The following is a 24,784-nucleotide window of genomic DNA, read 5'->3' on the forward strand; positions in this document are numbered from 1 at the left end:
CATAACTACTGCATCTTTTTCCACAACAACGGCAGGAATCTTGTAGGGAAATCCATATAGTTTCTGAACAATGTATTTATATACTAAATCTATATTTTTGTTTTCTTTTACTGAAGTGTAAATAAGTGCTGCACCATCTGAATAATATTATTAAAGAAATTTTTGGACAAATTCCTTGAACAGGTACCATAAAATTCTATGTTCTCAGCTTAACATTTACAAGTATATTAGTTTCAAAAATAATTTCCAAAGGTATATTATATGGTAACCAGGAATTTCAGAAGTATAACATACTTATATACAGGCTAAAATGCAAATAAAATAATCTTTACATAACTGACTTAACTTAGACAGCAAAAGTCTCATTAAGCCAAGAAAGTAAAGGTAAATTCAGTAATACTGACACCATTACCACCTCTATATTTAAAGCACATGAAGAGGCAATTTGTTTTTATTTTTAATCTTCTTAAACTTCATGAAGGAGGGCTATTATTTATCAACAACTGTTTTGTTTGCCTTTTCAACAAAAACAGTTTGCACTAGTGTCTCTTCTAGTTTTTACTAATCCCAAAAATTAGGACTTTGGGGACAAAGCTCAGGACATTCACCCATGAGAGAAGATGAACCAATAGGCACCATTAGGAAGCTTTCGGGAATGATCCAAGGCAAAAGTAGATTTCATGACCAAAACCTGAGATAACACTACCTCACATGAAGATGTGTTAATTAAAGCCGATCCTAATTTTGACCTCGTCCGAAAGATATAGTGGGTCAAAAGACCAAGACAGGCCTGTGGAAAAAGGGACAACACGACCACTGACAGACGATGTGGTCAGAGCGGCTATCAGAAATTCTGACCACTGCTGAGGAGCATGCTCTAGCTGGCTACTGTGTCCTGAGAGAGATGGTGACTTAGGCCATGAGTAAATGCTGGGAATGGTCTAACTTTGAACTGGGATATTCATATTTTCTAGGATGTGAACGGAGGCTTACGAACCTAAAAGTGGTATCGACAGCTAAATACTACTTAGTATAAAACTTAACTTGGTAGAAATATAAAAGCTTAATTGTGTGAACTTTTCATTAATGATCTTCCTTATAATGAGAACCAATTTATGATAATTTGAAAGATTTCTACAGCTGAAAAACTTGCATTGCAATTTAGTTTTTTTTAAAGTTAAAAATAAAGATGATTTTGAACTGTTGCCCTCACTGACACACACATCTCACTATCCTGAAGTGACTTCTCACATCCTGTATTCTTTTAAAAACCAACTGGCTCTACTAAAGGTCTGTAATTATTTTAGTGGGCAGTCTCCTTCCTGATTACATTTCTATAGTATTTGCATTTTCAAGTACAGCATTAAATAAATGTTTAAAGAGACTGTTCTCAAATTTTCTAATCTTCAGAGATAACAAAAAAGATTATAGACACCTACTTCAATTACTCCCACTTTTTTTCTTTTTGACTGTTATGTAAACAAATGCCCTTTAATTCAACCCAGCTCAACCATTGTGTGACACGAGAAGAGAAAGAGCCATGGAGAGGACAAAGTTATTGAAGGAAAAAGGGAAAGGGAACTACCAGTGTCAAAAGTGATTGTATTCAGCTAGGCTTTCTGTAAGTGGTCCTTAAATTAAATGCCCATTAATGAAAATGAAAAACTACAGACACTATAAATATGTGTATATTACTTATTACTACTATCTACTTCTAATGCTATTTCTTCACTTTTCAGACCCCAAATGCTTTGGTTGGAGAATGCAAATCCAAAATATCTGATCCAAGATGGGTAGGTGAGTACAGCTCTCCTCAGCGCACTTACTTAAACTGTGACTAAGTGTTCAACTGTAAAGTCTCTTAAAAGCATTCACTTACAACCCTCATTTTATCCTTCTTTTAGTTGTAAATGTTATTCATTAGTTCATCTAATCCTTGCAACCTACACCAGACAAGATTCCTTATAATAGGTTTTCTAACCTTATGATGATCAAAACCACCCAGGAAGCTTTTTAAAAGTACAGATTCTCCAGCCTCACCTTGGAATGTTCCAATTCAGTAAGTCTTAGATGGGCACAGTCAGATTTTGAAACCACTGCGTTAGACTATATGTGGCGATGATGATATACTAAACATATTAAAAATGAGAACACACATGGGCCAGTCCCATGGCATAGTGGCTAAGTCTGGCACTCTGCTTCGGTGGCCCAGGTTTGTGGGTTCAGATCCCTGGTGTGGACCTACACCACTCATCAAGCCATGCTGTGGTGGCGACCCACATACAAAATAGAGGAAGACTGGCACCGATGTTAGCTCAAGGCTAATCTTCCTCAAGCAAAAAAACAAAACAAAACACAACAACAACAAAAAAAAACAGGAAGATAGGCAATAGATGTTAGCTCAGAGCTAATCTTCCTCACCAAAAATAAATAAATAAATAAAAACCGAGAACACATAAACCTAAATATTGATCTTGCCCCACCATCTACCCCCTAAATGAATATTGTCTGTTTTTTTTTTTGCTGAGGAAGATTTGCCCTGAGCTAACATCTGTGCCTGTCTTCCTTTGTTTTTTAGTATGTGGGCTGCCAGCACAGCATAGCTGCTAACAGAGCAGTGTAGGTCCATGCCTGGAAACTGAACCTGGGCCACCAAAGTGGAGCATGCTGAACTTAACCACTGGGCTACTGGGGCTGGCCCTGAATACTGCTTTTTAATCAAAATGTTCACAATGCCAACTCATTAGAATTTTCCACATAAGACTGATAATTATTTTTCTTAAGTATAGTACTTTAAAAATAGCAAAGTTATATATTTCAATACTTAATTTTTTACCTCAAAAAACCCAGATATAAATGATTTGGGAACTAAAATTTAATTTCCAACCAGAGGTAAGAGGGAAAAAGTTTATGGAATTTCTAAAGTCCATCAATTTAATTCCTTTACTTTAAAAAATACTAACAGGTAAGGTCATTGCACCAATCAATGTATTAAAAGGATACACTGTAAACAAAACTTCCGAACATGTGACTGAATAAAATCAAAATGTTCATCTCTGTAGTCATGTTCTTTCTCCAATACACTAATGGCATCACACTGTTGAGTGAAAATAATTTAAAAAACAATACAACATTAACTTTAAATAATAGAAATTAAATATAAAGATTTAAACAATTCAATTTTGGGTGGGGGAATATCACAAATCTACCACTTTGATATGGTGACTAAATAGTGGGACCTAGAATATCAAGTGCTCCTATCTGTCTAGAGACTTTTAGGTGGAGCCTTAAGACTAATGAACAATTTTATTTCTTTAAAAAGCGCTGACTTCTATGTTATACTGAGTCTGGGGCAACACCAAAGGGAAAGTTTTAGTACAGAAAGTAATGAAGAATAACAGTCAAGCTTATAATGGGTGGTCATACTTGCTAATTCAACTACTTGTGTCCTAGAACAAAGTTTTTAAGATCTAAAAATCTATTCTAGTTCTATAAAACACTCTGTATATCCACGGAGTCTGCACCTCTCACTGTTTCCTCTTTCTTCCTCTGTTTATCTGATAACTCTTAATTTGACCTTCATTTCCCTCCTGGTGCTTTTATTCATTCTCACCAATAGCAAAAAAAAAAAAGAGAATTATAGGCTATTTTTGAAATGTCACCTGTACAATCAATGATACAATTCTGAATTCTGCTTGTGACAGAAAAATGTTAGGAAAAAAACAAGCATGTTCAAACATCACGATATCCAAACCTCCCCAAAACCTTTCTGAATTGAAGGTGTGAAACCTAAAAATAAACATTTAATAATGTTTATTATACCTAATATTAGTTTGGGGTCAAAGTTGATATGTAATTTTTTGTTATATATATATATATATTTTATATACACACAACCCCCCATAGAACAGAGTCTCCTTGTATAGTCATGATGTAGCACGCACGTTTGTCCATTTTATAGAACATTGAGAGTCACTACTTCAAATGATTAAAAATACTTATAATTATTACATTGTTAACTTATGACACTTTTGGTGAGGCATGGTAGTTTAGTAAAGTGATTTTCAACTGAAATAAGAAGATGTGGACCTAGGGCAAGAAACTTAGTCCCTCTGAATTCTCAGTTTCCATAGTCTTTAAACTGAGCTGAACTACCATTTTTCATCCATCCTGAGACACACATTCTCCCACTCCTATACACATTTTAAAGCTCTTAAACTGAAGTATAACTGATGGTGTCTTAGATTCTTTGAAATACAGAAATCTCTTCTGGTTTGAACATTTTATGAATATATTACTCATTTGTTACTGACTCAGGTCCCTTTAAACTTAACATTTTTCATTTAGAAAAATAAGATAGCTTTTTATGAGGCAAACTGTAGTGTAAAACAATGAAATATCTGCCAATAAACAGCTCTTTGCCAAACAAAACAGAACAAACCACACACAAAAGGATTCTAGTGTGAGAGTTTAAAAACAGTTTTACAGAAAAGGTATAAAATAACAATTAACTACACCAGAATCACCATTTCAAAAGCAGATAACACTTTAACTTAATTATTTTAAATACCATCCCCCCATTCCTTTGTTACTGATAATTTTTGTAGTTTAAAGTAAAACTTAAGCTAGATTTAAAATTTACCATTTGTATTCCAAAGATAAATAAATTCCATACCTTCCTTCAATTATATGCACAAATTTTACATCTTACGAAAAAAATAATTTAGATCTCAAAAGGGTTTACACGTTTTGTCATTTTCTTAACTATTCCGTGACTTACAAACAGTAAAGATATACTACTTAGGACCAAATGGGGAAAAGTGAACTTGAACTATAAATTATTTTTAAAGGAAATATGATTTTATTATAAAGTGCATACAGTGACAGAATTAAATTAACAGAATTTTGATAATAGCAATCCTATCAGAAGCTCTTTAATAAATAAATGAAAAGCCCTTAATAACTGCGTATTAACTTTACATAATGAATGCTGACAGGTGTTTAAAAGTCTATTTTAAATAAATAATCTTCTGATATTAGGGTAGGATATCAAAATTTAATGTGGAAAATATTCTATTTTATAAAAATTAATAATTAAATTATCATCTTACTTGTAATTACTTCTACTAAACTGATTGTACAATGAAATCTACTTGGAATTAGGAAAATGAAATTCAATCACAAACAGAATACCTGAAATAATATTTTCTTTCAAAGAAACTATGAAACAAAGATCACAAAACCAACATGTAAATGTCATTCAATATTATTAACCATTATTTCTACTAATTACGAAAAATAATCTAGGAAACCTGAAATGTCAACTCCAAAAGGAGCCTGGAAAACAAAATAGCTGTTCATCCTTGGTTAATATCAGTAGCAGAATCTCTAGGAAGCAAACGAACCTTTGTGCAAACTACTAGTACTGGAATGCCCAAGTTATGTGTAAGTGTATCCGCACCCAGAGGTAACACCACACTGTCGTCTTTGTCTTCCTGTGACACGGTATTTCTTCTCTGAGGAGAAGCTGGGAAATCTTCTCCTGGCTCTACATATTCTTGGAAGTCTCTAATCACTGAAAATCAAGGTAAATAATTTAATACATAGTTTAGAAATTGCTTTATTTTCAGCAGGTGGTTTTTTCTGGCATAATCTATCATTATCTATTTTGCTAGAGTTTATACTTAGTCTTATGTAAGAGAAGAAACAAAAAGAGTTTCAGATATCTATTTCAAAGACAGTGCAAAGCTCTGGACCCCCATTAATTACTAGGAGCCATTCAGAGCACTGAATGGCTCCAAAGAGTGGATTCAGTGTAGGCCTGGTTCAGTCTGTGCAAATTACTCTGGACAAGTCACAATCTAGCTTTGTCTCTCTACCTTCTCTAATTCACAAAGGGCATTGAAAGGATAAAAGAAAAATAAATGGGGGGCAGTGGATTTCACAATTTAAAAGACAGTCTTAGATGACTTTCTAATATTAACTTTCTTTCTCTAAACCCGTTACTCAGGTCTCCTCTTTTTTACCTAGGTGCAATTTTGGCCCATATTCATTCTGTAACCCTGGTAAGAATTAATGAGATTTACCAACGCTGATAAATTTTTAGAACTCATTTGCAAGACTGTCAAAAGCTTCACATAAAAAAAAAGTTAACGTGGGGGCTGGCCCAGTGGCGGAGTGGTTAAGTTCGTGTGCTCCACTTCGGTGGCCTAGGGTTTACTGGTTTGGATCCCGGGCTCGGACCTACGCACCGCTCATTAAGCCATACTGTGGCGGCATCTCACATACAAAATAGAGGAAGATGGGCACGGAGGTTAGCCAGGGCCAATCTTCCTCAGCAAAAAGAGGAAGATTGGCAACAGATGTTAGCTTAGGGCCAATCTTGCTCACCCAAAAAAAAAAAAAAGCAAAACAACAAATCTGGAAACAAATTATCCACAGCATAGGATTAAAACAGTATATGAGGGAATATTATACAGAGCCATAAATGTCAAGTTTTCAAAGAATATTTAATGCTGTAGAAAAATAACATTAAGAGAAAAAAAGAAAACCAAAGTATGATTCCAGCTTAGAAATGAAAAGTACTTGCAAAAATATGCTAAAATATATTTTCAATTTTTATAAATCAAGACTGTATATTACTTATAAAATTAGAAAAAAATGTTACTTATTTTTTAAGCAAAGTAATTATGGGCCAGATCCACTTTGGAATATGACTCACTTGGAGGAAAACTGTCCTAAATTTACATAGGGTCAAGGAAGAGAGAATTCTGAACAATTGAGTGCAGTTCCTCCAGGAACACAGGGGCATGCATAAACCCTTGGCAGCTCTGGTGGCTACTACCCTTAAGAGCAGAGGCCGAAATCTAACAGTGGTTCTCAAGTTTTAGCATGCCCCAGAGTTTCTAATTCAGAAGTCTGGGGTGGGGCCTGAGAATGTATATTTCTGACAAGCTCCTAGCTATGATGATACTGATGCTGCTGGCCCTGGGACCACACATTGAGAACCAGAGCTACAGTATAAACTTAGAGAGGAAAAAAAAAAAACCCCACAGGCAATGGCCAACAGGGAAACAAAGGTTCAGATTAAAAACAGATATCTTTTTCAATGATTTAGGACATATATTCTCTTAAGTTTTTACTGTTTCCTTGCATATAAATTCAAGTAAGCTGTCAATTTTTCCCTAAAAGTTATTATCAGCTAACAATAACAAAGAAAAGCAGCATTCCATCCGTATATTTTCTTAAGCAAAGTACAACACTGGCAAATAAAGAGCTCTCAGTGAAATTAAGAACTGTGACAACTGGTTAACAACCTATTAGAAATGACCCATATCATTTTCATAATTTCCATGAAAATTTCAAATTTATGTGGGTATGTACTAAATATACTATGTACTTTGTAAGCCATAAAACCACCTTAAACATCTTTATATTTATGTTGTTACCATCTTTTTGGACAGATTTCATTTTGACAAAGTTGATAAGATTGTTTTACTTATCAAGAAACGAAACTGTTGAAAATGAGCAGCTGAAGAAAGATTCATATTTTTTTTTACCCTGAAAAACTACTTTCCAAGATGAACACATAGGGCCTTTTGGCAGAGGAGAAAAGGCATCTCTTCTAAGGAGTCTGCCATCATGTATATGTTTTCAATTTAAAACTATAGTAAAACCTAGCACATCATTCAAACTGAATTTCAAAAACAGTAGTCACATTATATTTTCTTCATTAAACCTCCTTCATAGTCAACAAATCCTAACGATTATGATAATCAGCTAAGACATTTTGTATTTCAAGTTTATACTAATATTTCTAGACTACTCACACTTTTGTTCCATTTCTTTCACTTCTTCAGGAGGAAGTTTTAATTTGTCAATATGTTCTCTAACAACACTTGCCCATTTCTGTAAAGAATCCAAAGCAGTCCAGGGCTTTGACATATCAACAACCAGCATAACTAGAGTGTCCTTCAGAGAAATGGCATCCAGTGAAAATTTAAGGAGGCCTTTGTGATATAGGTCTCCATCTAAGATCCATACATTACATCTTGTTTGATCTACAATAGACAAAAGAAAGTTACCAAGGCAACAGGTCTAAGTTATTTCATCATGCAACTAACAATGTTACTTGGCATTTTAGGGCATCTCCACAGGAGATGTCTCCTGGCTTTGACAAGGTTCAACTATTTGGGTCACATCTACCAATTTAGTAAAGGCCTAACAAATATCCCAGAAAATGAGTTAACTGCCAACATAGAACACCAGCATCCTCTACTTCGTATTTCTCAATCCCAAACCACAGACTGAATAACATGTTTCTACTCTTACCATCAGCAGATAGAGCCATGCATATTCAAGATATTATATACAAAAATGAGAAGGCAAGTGATCTACAGAAGAAAAAAATGGCTGATCAGATGAGAAAAGCTGGGAAGTAGATGACATTTTTATGTCAAAAAATGAGAAGGTGAAAAGGGAGTCAGCAAAACAATCACAGGACCCTATTATTTTACTATCTGAGTGAAAATGAACTGAAAGATTAAGATTCTTCAAAGATAGCAAGAAAGCTCAAGTCTGCATACCAGGATACCTTAAGATGTTTAAAAACATCACTATATGAATCCCAATCCCAAATCAATAGAAGTATGCCTAAACATAACCATTTACTGACTGGCATGACATAGTAGGACTCCTACTAAAAAAGACACACTAAGAAAAGGCAAAGACTTTTATGCAGCAGTGCAACTTGGAAAGGCTTCAGGAAACTTATGTTACAAATAAATGACACTCACCGTCCCTGTCTTCATCATGAACATTTAAGTACAAATATTCCAATCCTCTTCCTTTCTTGTACTCCTCTATTCCCTGAATTTTTCTTATTAGGCTTGTTTTTCCAGCTCCATCTTCACCTGTAAAAAGGACAAATCTTTTAAATTATAATATGGATTATTTAAGGATGCTCTCTAGTATCAAATGAAAAACCCAACGGGAACTAGCTTCAACCAAAAGGGTAATTTGATGGAAGATGACTAGGTAACTATATAGTTGAAGATACAGACTTCAGCTCCAGTATTCTCTCCCCAGGTGTCTCTGCTCCTCTTAAGTACCATTCTATCCTATTACAAACGGCCTCCTCTGTGGGTATTTTTCAGGAAGCTCAACTCTTACATCATCCCAGTTTAATCTACAAGGAACAAAAGACTTTCTTTGTTGGCTTTCAGTCTGAAGAATCTCAGGTAAAGACTCTTAAATGGCCTGGTTAGGGTCACGTGCCCACATATAGGCCAATCACAGAGGATGAATGGTATATCAAAACTGACTAGGGCAGGGAATTGTGACTGGAGCCTCAGCAAAACCATGAAGCCATAAGAAATATGTAGTAAAGGAGGGGGTAGTAAGTTGGGCAAGAACAACGGAGGAGGGAATGTAGAGCAGACAAAATAAAACATAAACTTAAAAAACATTAATAGCAAGAAATCATGTGATTTAAACTTGGCACAAGATTAAAAAGTTTAAAACTAGGCTAGCTATACAATGTTTTGGTGAGGATTTTTTTATATAGTGAATTTATCTAAATACTACATGTTACTGTTTCATGGACTTATTTAGTTATTAGCAGTATCATGTTAATAGTACTTGTAAAGGTCAGTTTCTTGGATCTAAGGACTTATTCCTGGAGATTCATGAGTTCTCTGAGAATTTAAAAATCATTTTCATTTTCATGTTAAGCTTTAAAAAAAATTACGTATGTCTTGGATCTTCTGAATGACCATCTTTACATCTAAATGCTGCCACAAGATTGCAGTACCCACCTCTATATTGTTGTTTATAATCCTACTGATGCTAAGTTGAGGTCAAGTAATGCAGACAGAACATAGAAGAAAGAGAGCAGACACACACGCATGCCAAACTCAAAAGAAAGTGTCCCACAGCAGTCAATACCATATTCAATTGTATTGGTCAAACTAGTTCTTTTTATGAACCATTTTCCAATACTTCACAGCAATAAGAGTAGCCTTAAACAGGCAATACAGAACTTGCCATTAAATGAGTACTTATTTTTCAGTACTATTTTTGCAGTGTACTATTAAAATTGTCCATCAAAATAACAGATTGGGTTGAAAACAGTAATACCTATGAAAATAATGATTCCCATGATGATCCACCATGTTTAAAATGGAAATAATGTTAACCAGTGAAAAATAAAATACATAAATACTTCTGTCTACTATTAAATCCAACACTGGCATTTAATTTCAGCAAAATATTATTCGTTATATTGATTGCTAATTTGAATTTTATCAGTTCTATAGCTTTTTATAGCATTCAATTTATATTTTGTTTTGGTTTTGTAGATGTTCAAGAACTATAAACAAAAAGAATTAACTAGTCACCTCAGTAGGCATGAGCATTAGACATAATAAAAATAATTTAAATTACTGTGTGAGGAGATCTATGAAAACTTTCTTTTAAAGAGAGTCTGAACAGGCAGGGAAGAGGATTTTTAGGGCAGTGAAACGATTCTGTATGATACTGTAACGGTCATTATACATTTCTCAAAACCCATATAACGTACACCACCAAGAATGAACCCTCATTTAAACTATGTGCTTTGGGTGATAATGATGTGTCAATGTAGGTTCATCAATTCTAATAAATGTACCACCTTGTGGGATGTCAGTAGTGAGAGAGGTTGTGCATATGTGGGGACAGGGGATATTTGGAAACTCTCTGTACTTCCCATTCAATTTTGCTGTGAACCTAAAACTGCCTTAAAAAATGAAGTTCACTAACTTAAAAGAATAAAGAAAAGGAGTCTGAGTCTGTTCTAGAACTAGAAAGAAAAGAATCAAGATGTCTCTTACAACAGGCTACTTTCCTGAAAGGTGTCCTCTAAGTTAAAACACCACCAACTGAAAGCAGATTATCCCACAGAAACGATGTTATGTATTATAAGCAAAAACTTAGTGCCCAGACTTATAAGGGATGCTTAAATCAACAATACAATGTTCAATAAGAATTTCCTAAAGTACACAGAGATCCATAAAAATAGGCAGTAGTCAGATAAAACTTCATTTAATATGACCGAGGATTTATCTTACCTCTTTAATTCACATTTTACATGTTGGAAAGTGAAAAGATACCTTAAAAAGGGTCAAAAAATTCAGATGAGTTTATTTCAACTTGTTTTTAATACTTCAAATGACTTAAATATAAAGCTTTCTGAATAAAAATATATACTTGTAGATAACCTTAAGCATAAGCAAAATAATAAAATCTATAATATCAGCTAGAAATAATCACTGATAATTTGGTTATCTCTGATGGTGATATTATGAGTAATTCTTTAAATAACAAGTTTGTGTCTTCCTTTTAGTTTATCTAATGCTAATTTTAAAGGTTTAAGTCAATAAGCTCAGAACAGATTTTGAGCCCAAATTCATGACATCAACAATATTGTCAGTCTTAACTACATATGCTCACTATTTTAAGTTCTTGCAGCCATCACTAGAACATGGCTGTTTTCTTTTTCTAAGGACTGAATACAAGTGGAAGGGTTCTCCCCCACTTATCATGAGACCAGAGTTTACTCCTCCGAGTGAATGTTGTCCATCATTCATTTCACTGGACTAACGGTTCTCAAAAATCTCAGACTCACGTAGGAGGCCTATGAAAACACCCATTGCTGGGCCTCACCTCCTGAATTTCTGATTCAGTAAATCTGAGGGGGGGCCCGAGAATCTGCATTTCTAGCAAGTTCCCAGTGTTGCTGATGCTGCTGGTCCAGGGCCCACACCCTGAGAACCACTGCATCAGACATTTACTACACTAAGCCAAGGACTAGGACTACAAAGATCTGTTATGTCAAAGTTACTGCCCTCTAGGAGCTCATAAATTGGAGAGGAAAAACAAACAGGAGACAATTTCAAGATATTGTCATTAGAGATATGCAACTAGAGATATGCAACAAACCAGGAAGCCAGCCCCAAGGGAAGACCCAGGTTTTGCTTGGACATCAGAAAGGGCTTTCTAGAGAAAGCAACACTTTAGCCAAATCTTGTAGTGTTAATGAACCATGGAGAGTTAGGCATTCCAGGAAGTAAGGAAAGCATGTACAGAGGCCTGGAGGTAAAGAAGTGTCCTTCGAGAAAGAACAAATAATTTGAATGCATGAAATTTAGGATGTGAGGGGAAAAGAAGCCAGAAGGTAACAACAAATAGGGTATGCAAGATCATGAAGGGCATCTTATGCCAGGCTGAGATGGTTAGACTTTATCCTGAAGATAATGGGGAGCCACTGGCCGAGTCTAGGTATTTTAGAAAGACTGCTATGGCAAAAGTGTTGAAGACTGACTGACAAGGATAAGTGTAGAAGTAAGGAGACTAGATAACAGACTATTATTGGAGTCTTAGCAAGAAATGAGGTAGGCCTGAACTAAGGTATCAGTGGGGGTGGGGACAGCTTACTCAAAAGCTGATTTGGTTGGGAGCTGGCAGAGAGATGAGGAAGACACAGAAGTCAGAGAAGACTCTCCCTTGCCATAGCTTCCGTAATTCCGTCTCTACCACTTTAGTAACTCTCCTACTCTAACACTCTGAGGTAGTTGGTCCTAAGTCTTCCTTGCAGGATGCTCTTCCATTCCCACCCAACGTCTGTGTTCCCCACAGTTCCTTCCTCAGTCCTCTACTCTTCACACTCTGTGTAATTCCAGGAGAATCACCACACACCAGTTCAATACCAGCTATAATGTAGTGACCCACAGATTTCCTTGCAGCCTCAGATATCTCATACATACCTCACATTTCAATATGCACAAAAGCAATATCATTACCCTGCCACCTTTCCCCCCAAACATTCACTTATATAATTATTAATATAAGATTCCAACCTCAAGGTCTTTATACCTGCTGTTCCCTCTGTCTAGAATATACTCTCCTCAGAAATCTATATATGTCACGTAACCTTCTTTTGGCCTTCCCTCAACTATCACCTCCTGAGGTAGGCCATCCCTGACAACCTCATTTAAAATCACAACCTCCCAACATTCCTTAATCCTTCTTGTTTTATGTTTCTCCTTTGAACTTACTAATATAATATGTATTTTACTTAGTCATTCCCTAGCCCCAAAAGCATGCTCCAGAGGATCAGGCATTTTTGTCTGCTGGTTCACTGTTGCATCCCCAGCGCCTAGAAAGTGCCTGTGACTAAAGTGCCTATTAACTCTGCTCCTTTCATAGTGAAATGTATATTCCTAAATCTCCTACAGAGCAGCCACTGATAGATAGATCTTGTCTCAAACAACAAAAAATGTGCCAAAATATTAATACGAATTTCATAAATCCCTGAATGAAGGATACAAATTTTGACCCCTTATCCACTTTGAGTATTTTAAAACTTTATTGTGTATTAATGGATTCGAAATGCAAAAATCTAAGAGGTTAGAACAGAAAAAGGATAAAATTTAAAGTCTGTCAACGTGTTTCCATACAATAAAAATTAAAGGAGTGTAATTCACCTCCCTTTGCCCACAACCTAGTCAAACATAACCATCAGTGGCTTCCACTTCCATCTCTATAAGAGCAGCAGTAGCAGCAAACACCTTGGGGGCGGGGGTGGGGGGATGATGACTATCTCTCATTTGGCAGATGAGGACAGTGGGGCTCAGAATTGTTAAAGTTAAGTACCTTATCCAAAGTCTCACAGGTTGGAAATGATAGGGCCAGGATCTGAATTCATATGAACTTAACTCCAAAGCACACTCTTGCCAATATACTACACTGCTGCTGTCTTTAGGGGCCATTAAAACAATACTGTTTAGGGGCTGGCTCCGTGGCATAGTGGTTAAGTTCAGCGTGCTCTGCTTCAGTGGCCTGGGTTTGCAGGTTTGGATCCCAGGCAAGGACCTACAGCACTCATCAGTCATGCTGTGGCAGCGACCCACACATAAAAATAGAGGAAGACTGGCACGGTAAACGTTAGCTCAGGGCAAATCTTCGTCAAGCAAAAAGAGGAGGACTGGCAACAGATGTTAGCTCAGGGCAAATCTTCCTCAACAACAACAAAATCCCCAAAACCCAATACTGTTTATTTAATTTTTGTATTATGACTTGCAAAAGAAAAAGGTATGTCTGCTTCCAGGGGTCACTGCTATTTTCAGGAGAAAAAGAAAAATGATTTTATACATTCTTCTCAGTGGGCTTCCTCTGAGTGATAGGTGGTGATGTTCCTAATTTCCTGATTCTACCTTGAAGGACTAAAAATGAAGTTTGCTTTACTATACCAGTAATTTCTTCTCCCCTGGAATTTTAAATGATGATAGCTGTGCCTCAGCATTCAGCACCTTGTGGATCCCTTTTAAGATAATCTTTACAACATTAAATTTGAAAATGAGCATAATGTCAAATAAATGTAATATGGCAAACATGTAGTTTGAGATTTTTTTCCTACCCGGTGATTTCAAACTTTCGCACTTCTGGTAACAAATTAGAAGTGGTCACATTGAGAAGAAAGAACATTTCATTAACTTAGCACAGGCTATAAGGAACTCCAATGAAATCCTCTCTACATACACATGAGGAAACTGAGGGCAGGCCAGTCACAAAGATTGTGGGAGTATGGCAATAATCCAAGCCTGCAGAGAGAATCCAAATCAAACTTCTCAAGAGCACAACTCCTCTTTGCTCCCAAGAGAAAACGGAATGAGGAAAAAAACCAGAAGAATATCTTACTCCCAAGAATATTCTAATACTTAACAGTGCCTGCCACAGAGAAGATTCTCAAGATGTTCGAAGAAGTACTTTGCTTCTTGAAAAAAAACTTTCCTGGGAACAAAATCTCTATCAACTACTCTTTTTCTCTCTTCAACTTTAATAATATTTGGAAGTTAACAGTTGGTTGAAAATTAAACATGCACATTTTACACATATTTTAAGCCCAAGTCCGAAGCCTCAATTATAATGACCATTTTCACTTTCTCCACGCCTAAATGAACTCTGATATGATTTGTCTTGATCGCAAATGCAGACATCTGAAAATAGACCTATTTCATAAAAGGTCTACAGAGGCCAATGAAGACATATTCTGTAAACAAAATCTCATCTGTTACCTGTTTCCAAGAATCTTATCTGAGGTATTTGCAAAGATGTAGCCTTGTTCTAGGGCTATACATATCTTCCAATCACATTATGTTAGACTGTTTTCTCTCGTTATGTCTTTAAGCATTTAACCCACGGCCTCCTCCCAGTTCTCTTTTCACTATATAAACGTACTACTGAAAAGTGAACATTCATTAAGTTCATACCATACTCTGATCCATTTCCCATCCTGCAGCTGAGTGATCTTCCTGAAACAATCTCATCAATGCCACTCTGCCCCTTGAGACCCTTCAGGGGATTCTAGTTACCAATATGCACGCTGAAGTATTTAGAGGGAAGTGTACTGATAACTGCAATTTACTTTCAAATGCATCAAAAAAGAAGGAAGTAGGACACTTAACTGATAAAGCAAATATAGTTAAATATTAATGGCAGAGTCTAGGTTTAGGTATATGAGTACTAACTGCAAAAGGCCTTCAACTTTTCTGTATGTTTGGAATTTTCATAAGATGTCAGAAAAAACCCTTCAGGGTCTTCCTGCTGTTCTTGTGGTAAAGGCCAAACAGAAAGGCCAATATTCCTTACAAAGGCCCTTTTACCTTTCCTGCCTGTCTCTCACCATGTCCCACACCCACATGCTAGGCTCCAACCATTCACAAGTTCTTCCAGTGCAGCAGAGCGGCCTCACTCTCTCCTAACCCTAAATCTTCACAAATGCTGTCACTTCTTTCTGGAATATTCTTCCCTTCCCCTCACCACGTCTGGGATAACCCTACTTATCCTTCCAGTCTCAATTTAGTTTCTTCTAGGAAGCTTTATTCAACTTCACAAGTCTGGTTAAGCGCCCTCTTTGTATTGCCAACAGTTATGACACTTCATTGTAGTGTGTCAGCTTATTCATGTGTTTCCTCCAGCAGACTATAAGTGTGTCAAGTTTATCCTCTTCATTCAGCAAATATTCTTTGGGCAGGTTTTCTTAACAGTAAAAGGATATAAAGTCTTGCTTTTAAGGTGCTTACAGATAAGAAATTATTCTATTCTTAACAGGCACTGTCCCTGCTGGCTCAACAAAAACAGAAACCACATTGTCGTTGTCTCTTCAGGTTGCAATAACAAAAATTCCATAGACTGGGTAGCTTATAAACAATAGACATTTATTTTTCACAGTTCTGGAGGCTGGGAAGTCCAAGATCAAGGTGCCAGCAGATTCAGTGTCTAGTGAGGGCTCGCTTCTGGCTCACAGACAGGTATCTTCTCACTGTGTCCTCACGTGGCAGAAGGCGTGAGAGAGCTCTCTGAGGTCTCTCTTATAAGGGCACTGATCCCATTCATGAGGGCTCCACCCTCATGACCTAACCCCCTACCAAAGACCCCACCTCCTAATGCCATTACATTGCGGGTTAGGATTTATATGAATTTTGGGGGTACACATTCATTCTATAGCACCTGTCCTATACACAGAAGATCCTTTACCAATGTTCCTATCTCTTAATCCCAACCACAGTCTCTATTTCCATAACTATATCTCATCTGAAACTGCTTGTCCTGGGCCTTTACCACAATCTATTAAAATAATTCATTACTCTTATCTATAAAACCCAAGCAGATACCTCTCATCAATAACAGATCAATTGATAAGGTAAGCTCATAATACATACCTCCTTCACTAAACTTAAGAAAACTTTCTAGTCATTAGACACAATTGTTGGTCCTTCGCTGCCTTGCCACAGCCAAGCTGAACTATGTTAGAAGACATTTTAAAAAGTCCATCATGGGGCCGGTCCTGTGGCTTAGCGGTTAAGTGCCCGCGCTCCGCTGCTGGCGGCCCGGGTTCGGATCCTGGGCGTGCACCGATGCACCGCTTCTCTGGCCATGCTGAGGCCACGTCCCACATACAGCAACTAGAAGGATGTGCAGCTATGACATACAACTATCTACTGGGGCTTTGGGGGAAAAAAATAAATAAATAAAATCTTTAAAAAAAAAAAAAAAGTCCATCATGAACCCTCTCTCTTTATTCTATTATGCAATTAGAAGGATTAAGAGATGTTAAAATTCAGGTTGCCTATGTTTGGCATTGACAGACATTTAAAAATCATCTTTAATGGCCAAAATATTCAAGAAAGAAAATTCACTAAATTTGAAGTTATTTTTGGAAAACAAAACACAGAGCCTAATACTTTGAGGTATAAAATAAAACAAAATAAAAATAACTACATACATACTTCATTCTATGCAATTAATATACCTTTAAAGTGGCAAGTATGGCAATGTGGCCTGCAGAGCTTCAAACAATGCTGAAAGAATTATCTACCTATGGTGTATAAACTGTAAGAAAGCTTTATCTTCAGTTTCTTGGCCTTCAACTGGCAGTGAAACAGACATCCTAGCTTTAAGTGTGCCAGTCAAATAGTTAATGATCTGTGAACATACACTTATACAAGTAGAGAGTTCCTGTTTAAACAGACTAAGATGAAAGTCCTTCTATAAAGTAAAGAACACTTTAGGGTGATGATATTAAAATTATTCTCTAAATATTTTATCTAAATTTGCATTTTTATATTAGATTTTCTTAAAGAGGGCATATTTCAAAGGTGTTTTTAAAACAAACCAAAACATTTCATTAGATCAAATTCTATTATAATAAAGCTACTTTCATGCCCTCATGCAGGTGCTGGGAAACTTTTTCTGTAAAGGACTAGTTAGTAAATACTTTAGGTTTTTCAGGCCACATAAGGTCTCTACCACACATTCATCTTTGTTTTTTTTCCTCAACTCTTTAAAAATGAAAACAAACAAAAACCCATTCTTAGCTTGCTGGCCATATAAAAACAGCCAAACCCTGTCCTAGTGGATGAACCAAAGGAGAAAAGATTTGTTGGTCAGATTACAGTGAAATTATCCACCGCAAATAAGCTGTATCCCACATTATCTGTCTGAACTCTGTCCAAATAAGTCACTCTCTGTGAGCCAAGTATAAGATCCAAACACTTAACAGAAATTTGGTTTTACCATAAAGCAATAACAGCCATGAATTCTCACGTCTTCTCAGCTCAAATTTGAAAACCAAACTGACTGCAAAAGAAAATCTCCTTAAACTCCACACAGTTACCAAAACAGTACAGTCATGCGCCACACAATGACGTTTCTGTCAATGATAGACCGCATATACGATGGTGGTCCCATAAGATTAGCACCACAAAGCCTAGGTGTGTAGTAGACTACACCATCTAGGTTTAGTGTCAGTACCACTCTATGATGCTCATACAATGCATCAGAAGCATTTCTCAGAACACATCCCCATCGTTAAGCCACGCATGACTGTATAGGGATAAAGGTGTGCTCACCATACTGTTTTATCTCTCCAACAGATCTCTAATTCAACAGGATGTAACGTCCATAAACTCTATAATGACAATTTAATTAAAAGACTAAAAATGCTAAGATTTAGAAGATGTGATTTCTAACTGCAACATGGTCACCATTAGTAGTGTGAGCCTGGACAAGTCAAGTATTTCCATTTGCTCCCTGTCTTCTACATAGAGGGGTAAAACCAGACAATCTCTATGGCGATGGATTTAAAGTTCTATGACTATTATCATTCAATACTTCTTCAGTGATACACTAGAAATAAAATTCCTTGATAAGACATCAACAGTATTTTAAAAAGATAATATAAAAACACGAATTGTGAAAATGAGCAGTCAGAGCAAAACAGTTAAGTACACATAATACATTAACAATAGCTATCTTGAACACTTCCAATTGAAGTGTCTGAAGTATTTTACAAACATTATCTCACATAATCCTCACTATAATCCCAAGACAGTAAACAGTACAATATGAAAGATTAAGCAATTTGCTAAAGAAGGGTCAGGATTTGAATCCAGCAATGCTCCTAAACACTATAGACATTGGCATTGTTCCTGGAGCGGCTTCTAGTCTTCTCCATCCAGCTCAAGATAAACAGGGATGACAATAGGTAAAATTAAGCATTACTCTGCCTCCCTTTTCTCCAAGTTTCCTCTCCTATTGTTGTGGAAGGCTGACGCACTGTAGTCCTCTTGCTTTGCACAGGTTTGTGTGCTTCATATCTGCTTTCTACGCAGAGCTTTGTTTCAAACTTCCTCACCTCTGTTGGATACATTAGGTTCACAGCACCATGGCAATCAGGACAGAGAATTCTAGTCTGCCATATTCCTTCTTTATCCAAGTGAGATACCAATATTGTAAAGCTGACATTTTTGATTCGGCCTCGCATGATGTAAAATAAATCATCCTATTTTATCTGAAGCTCTGGTGAGAAGAGCTATGAGGGGTCTTCACTGGACTACTTTTGGGCACAGATCTTCAGCATGTCTTTCTACAAGTTATCTGGATGATTCAAGCGGGGTGGGGGCTTTTGGACTGCTCCCCACTTCACAGAGAGTATCTCCTCCCTTGCCTCAGCCACCAAGAGCAGGGAGAGGCTGTTAACTAGCGGCAGCGTCTGCCCTAGGTGGTTTTAAGTAAACATGTATGCATGCCTGTTTAAGACCACATCTCTCCAATATGTCAGGGAGTGCCTGCATAGTGGAAAGTTAGACAAATCCAATTTTGAATTCTAGCTCAGCTGTGTAACATGGGGCTCAAAACCCTCTTCTGTAAAACAGTGAACATGCTACATAATAAAGCACCTAGCAGAACACCCAAGTAATAGGCATAACACATGATCGTTCCCATCCCACTGGCTGGCCAAAGCCCTACCTCTGGATATCATCATTCAGCAATCCACAATACATTAAAAAATAGAACTTATCCTTTATCATTCCCCTCACTCTCACAGACTGACTAGACGTGAACTAAAAACCATTGAGTTTAATTCAATAAACATTTACCAAGGCCAATAAATGCTAATCCCAATGGTTATTAACAGTTCCTATGTTCCAGAAGGTCAAAGTTACAATAAAGCAATAGATCTTAATCAACAAATATGGTATATATTCTACAATCAAACTGTCTTTAAATTAAGATGCCAATTTTTCACCTACCTACCAGATAGGCAAAGACTATAATGAATAACCCTTAGTGTTGGCAACGGTGCTAGACAAACAAGTACTCTCATACTGATGGTGGGAATGTAAGTGATACACAACTTTCCTAGAAGACTGGCAATATATAGAAGGATTTAAAAAATATACACTTTTGACCCAGCAATTCAACTTATAGGAATTTATCCCAAAGATAATACTAGGCAAGTAGAAAATGAGGTATAACAATAATAATCTGTCTCCCAATCAATTATAATCATGGTATAGCCATATATACTATTCAGTCACTAAAAGGGAGAAATCCTTATCTAGTGCCATGAAAAAACTCCTCTGATACATGAAAAAAAAAATCAGATTACAAAATAGGCTCATACCTTATAGACTATTTTTTTCAAAAAAAAAACACATAGAAGAAATGAACACTCATTATCTCTAGGTGGTAGGATCACGTTCTTTTCATTTTTTTATATTCGTAAATTTTCTCTCTCTCTGACAAGAAAACATGTATTACTTTTATAACTTAAAATAGTGATGTCCAATTTTGAGATGAAGGTGTCTGAGACATAATTTCTTTTAGTTCTTTTAATCCCACGAAGTATGAAAGAATCTCTTTACAGGTCAGAAGGTTGTAATATGCCCACAACCCCACAGCTTCAAAGGGTAGTAAGAGCTGATTCACAGACCTGGGAAGGGCCTCAGCCCTTTTCACCAGATTTTAGCTACTGCAATGAGTTCCCTTAGTCCACAGCCTGCAGAGTTCTCCTCCCCACCCTAATTAGCAAAATTTTACTCAGATACCACCTTTTCCACAAAATCTTATGTGACCTATTTAGCAATTACTTCATATTTGATTTTTACTACTTGGAGTCTTTTCCCACCGGAGTCTATAAGCTCCTGGAGGGCAGGGACAGAGTCTTAGTCAGCCCTGTTTTCCCCAGATGACTCAGCAAAGCATTTTATGCATAACACGCTTCTAATAAATGGTGATGAATGAATGAATATAGAGGAGGTAATCTGTGAAGTCTTTCTAACAGCCACTGCCCTGACTTTACAACTAAGGAAAGTAAAGCCCATGGGCCGGCCCCGTGGCTTAGCGGTTAAGTGAGCGCGCTCCGCTGCTGGTGGCCCGGGTTCGGATCCCGGGCGCGCACCAATGTACCGCTTCTCCGGCCACGCTGAGGCCACGTCCCACATACAGCAACTAGAAGGATGTGCAACTATGACATACAACTATCTACTGGGGCTTTGGGGAAAAAATAAATAAATAAATAAAATTAAAAAAAGGAAAGTAAAGCCCAAAACGTTAGTCCACGGTCACTCGCTTATTAGTAACAGAGTCTCGTGCTGGACTTGGGTCCTTTCTTTTTCCTAATTCAAGGCTCCTCTTTGTTGTGCATTTTCAAAGTGCTTTTGCTGACATTCTCTCTCACATGGACTTCACACCAGCTAAATCACTACTCTACTGGCCTACATCTGTGGTTCTTCCAGCTCTTTTTTCTGTTTTTGACAGAAAAACATTGGGGTAAATATATAAACTCCTCTTAACACTTTAAACCTATGTTCAGACTATATTTTGACCTGGAATAACAATGATACTTTGACCATACTTTTAAGCTGGTCATCATTCATCCAACATTTATTTACTGAGCACCTATTATGTGTCAAACATCACATTCCATTAACCAGAAACTTCTATTAACTGGCATCTATGCTTACTGATAAAACTGATGTCCATAATAACCTAAAGGAGAGGATCCACAAACTTCAGCCCACTGGCCAAATCTTGTCTGCTGTCTGTTTTTGTAAATAAACTTTTATTAAACACTGTCGGTCACACCTATTCATTCATGTACTGGCTGTGGCTGTTTTGGGGCTGCAAGTGCAGAGTTGAGCAGTTACAACAGAGACCACAGAGCTCACAGAGCTATCTGGCCCTTTATATAATAAATTGCTGACCTTGATGATTATAAAATACCAATATGCCATTGGACTCTCAAAACATTTTATATTTGGTATATTTTTAGTCACAGTAACACATAACATGCAATAAATAATTTTATGTCAATCCTTTGAAAATCACCAATCCAACATTATATATGTGGTAACATTCTATTCCTTGCGTTACATTCCCATAACCAATCACGCCAGAAAACAGCATTAACATACTTCAACTGATAAAAATCTTTGTTTCCCACAAGTCATGACACCTGGCTGATCTTTAATCCCAGCTTCTCACAAGATTAATAGTTTCAGACTGAACAATCTCATTATTTTTAGAGTCAGCTCTCACACAGAAAACCATCCACTTCCTTGACAAGTTACTTCTCTGAACAGATCTCTAGTTCCACTGTGTATCTTGAGGTTTCCTACTTGCAATAATTCAAGCATAATAGAAACTAGTTTGTTCCTGAATAAGAAAGGAGACTATTTCAAACATACTTCCTGATGATGCTCAGCATTCTGTGGGACTTTTTTGGCTGCACACTACCCTGGACTAGGGCCTTCAGGGAAAAATACAGACTCTAGATTTCTTCCCCGGGTGGAATCAAACAGCCCACATCTACAAGGAAATACTTTATTAATTTAAACCCGATGCAATGTCTTCAAAACATTTCATAAAAATATTTAATAATTCACAACCTTTAGAATTAAAAAATTACAGAATGTCAAATCAGACAAGGCTTCCGAGATGACTAAATCCCAATATCTCAATTTACAGAGAAAGATGAGGCTTACATGATTTGCCAAAGAGACAACTAGTTTTCATTAATTTATGTTGACCTCAACTCAGAAAATTATACTGATGTCCCATCTATAAGCCAGACACTATGCTGGGGGCCAGGAGTACAGATATATCTTAGTAGACAATGAATTCAATTAATCTAAATCAATGACTTTTTTTTGGCAATGAAACAGATACATCAGGAGAATCATATAAAATTCCTTAATAACTGCTAAACATCTTACTTTTCGTACAAAGAAAGCTCTCTTTTCCTTTAGGGAGACAGTCAGGTGTGTAGGTGAAGAATACTGGCTCTGGAGCCAGGCTGTACAATTTAGAATCCGGACGTTGTCTCTTTCTGGTTCTGTAACCCTAGGCAATTTACTTAACAACTCTGTATCTGTTTCCTGATCTGTAAGGGGATCATCAGAGTATGCAAACAATCCTTACATGGCTGGTACATGTAAGTGCTTTATAATGTTAGGTATTATTATTGTTCTTTTCCTTAGGGAGTTTTCTTATCCAAACATGGGAAAGTAACCAAGATATGGAGAAAGTGCTCTTAAAAGCAGTTATTAAAATATACTACAATCACTGTAGTAAAAATTGATTAAATACAAAGGGTAAAGAGGAAAAAATAGTTCTTAAAAAGACAATTTATAAGTTAAATCGTATTTAAAATACATACACAAGGAGTTTTGCCTTTAATATTAAAAACAAACTTTACTGAAGCTCATTCTCAAAATCTTTGAAGAAAGAGAATGGTTAAACACTAATGTCCCAGTGTTTCTGGGTTTCCCTAAGGGTCAGGCCTCGGTAGATTAAATGACTGCTTAAACATAAATGCCATGACCAGAGCGGTGTCCCTCAATAAGCGACATCCTAGAATCCAACAATTTGGATTTTACTTTAAAATAATTACTAGTACTTTCACTCAAAGACATCCTTCTTAAAAAGTTATGCAGAGTATATGGCACTCGCCCTTGCGAGACTTCTATGAAGTTGGAAACCCACCCAGAATTACAAAACATGGCGCCCCGTAGAACTGTGTGACTTTAGAAAACTCACTTAACAGGTCTCAAAAATTTATTACCTCATCTATAAAGTGGTGCTAACATCTGCATCCCAGATTTGAAGAGGGGCAGGCGAGGTAAACGAAGATTTATATGAAAATGCTTTGAGAACGGCTCATACACATGCCCTACCCTTTTCTCCCACAGACAGCGGGAGAGGAGGCCAAGTAGCAAGCTAAGGTTAAACTGCAATTTGTGTCCAGGGTACACAAGCTTTGATCATTGTTCCTATTCTAGGTTGTTTGCAGAAATGTAAAACCTTGTTATATTCTCAGACTTGGTTTTTTAAATATGGGACTCCAGAGATCACCATAATTCATGAAAGACACATTAGGGCCAAGCATCTTCCTGTCTAGCACCTTCAAACTCATAATAAAGAAAACCACAATCCCTATTTATGTTTCTTCCCTCCACTAGCATAGATTGAATGCTGTCATAATGTGTGATGATAAAATATCTTTAAGAAATCTTTAGAGGTATTTTTGAAAATTAATCCTATTTATGTAATCAGTATAAAAATGTTATTAGATTCTTCTATAGCTGAAAAGAACTTTGATGAAAATCCTAACAGTACTCAAAGAAAAATTTTAAACTTCAAGCTCATATGGTTTGATACTAGATGAAGCTTTATGAACTACTAAGCTCATAAAAAAAGAAATTCAACCTATTCTAAGTATGGAGGGGTGGAAAAGCCTGAGGTCTCCAAGTATACTCAGCTGCACGCACTGATCCAGTCTCACGGGAAGGTAAAAAAAAGGGTTAAAAAAAAGCACAAAACAACCTCAGTGCAAATTAGAAACAAAAAATGAACAAAACTGTCACTTTTGTTTCACTGCAAACAGAACCATCTAAGTAATATC

General features: G+C 36.6%; 1 protein-coding gene across 1 annotated transcript in view; it reads right to left on the reverse strand.

Moving 5' to 3' along the window:
- Positions 1 to 24,784, reverse strand: part of DYNC1LI1 (dynein cytoplasmic 1 light intermediate chain 1) — a 36,068-nt gene that overhangs the window by 9,156 nt on the left and 2,128 nt on the right. The window contains exons 3-7 of the mRNA XM_058554467.1: positions 8,796 to 8,912; positions 7,830 to 8,060; positions 5,406 to 5,575; positions 3,004 to 3,097; positions 2 to 137 (exon numbers count right to left, since the gene is read on the reverse strand). Of these exons, the coding sequence (XP_058410450.1) occupies positions 2 to 137; positions 3,004 to 3,097; positions 5,406 to 5,575; positions 7,830 to 8,060; positions 8,796 to 8,912 (748 nt within the window). The remainder of the gene's footprint in view (position 1; positions 138 to 3,003; positions 3,098 to 5,405; positions 5,576 to 7,829; positions 8,061 to 8,795; positions 8,913 to 24,784) is intronic.

The sequence above is a fragment of the Diceros bicornis genome, chromosome 2 (genome assembly GCF_020826845.1).
Source record: "Diceros bicornis minor isolate mBicDic1 chromosome 2, mDicBic1.mat.cur, whole genome shotgun sequence".
Classification (NCBI taxonomy): domain Eukaryota; kingdom Metazoa; phylum Chordata; class Mammalia; order Perissodactyla; family Rhinocerotidae; genus Diceros; species Diceros bicornis.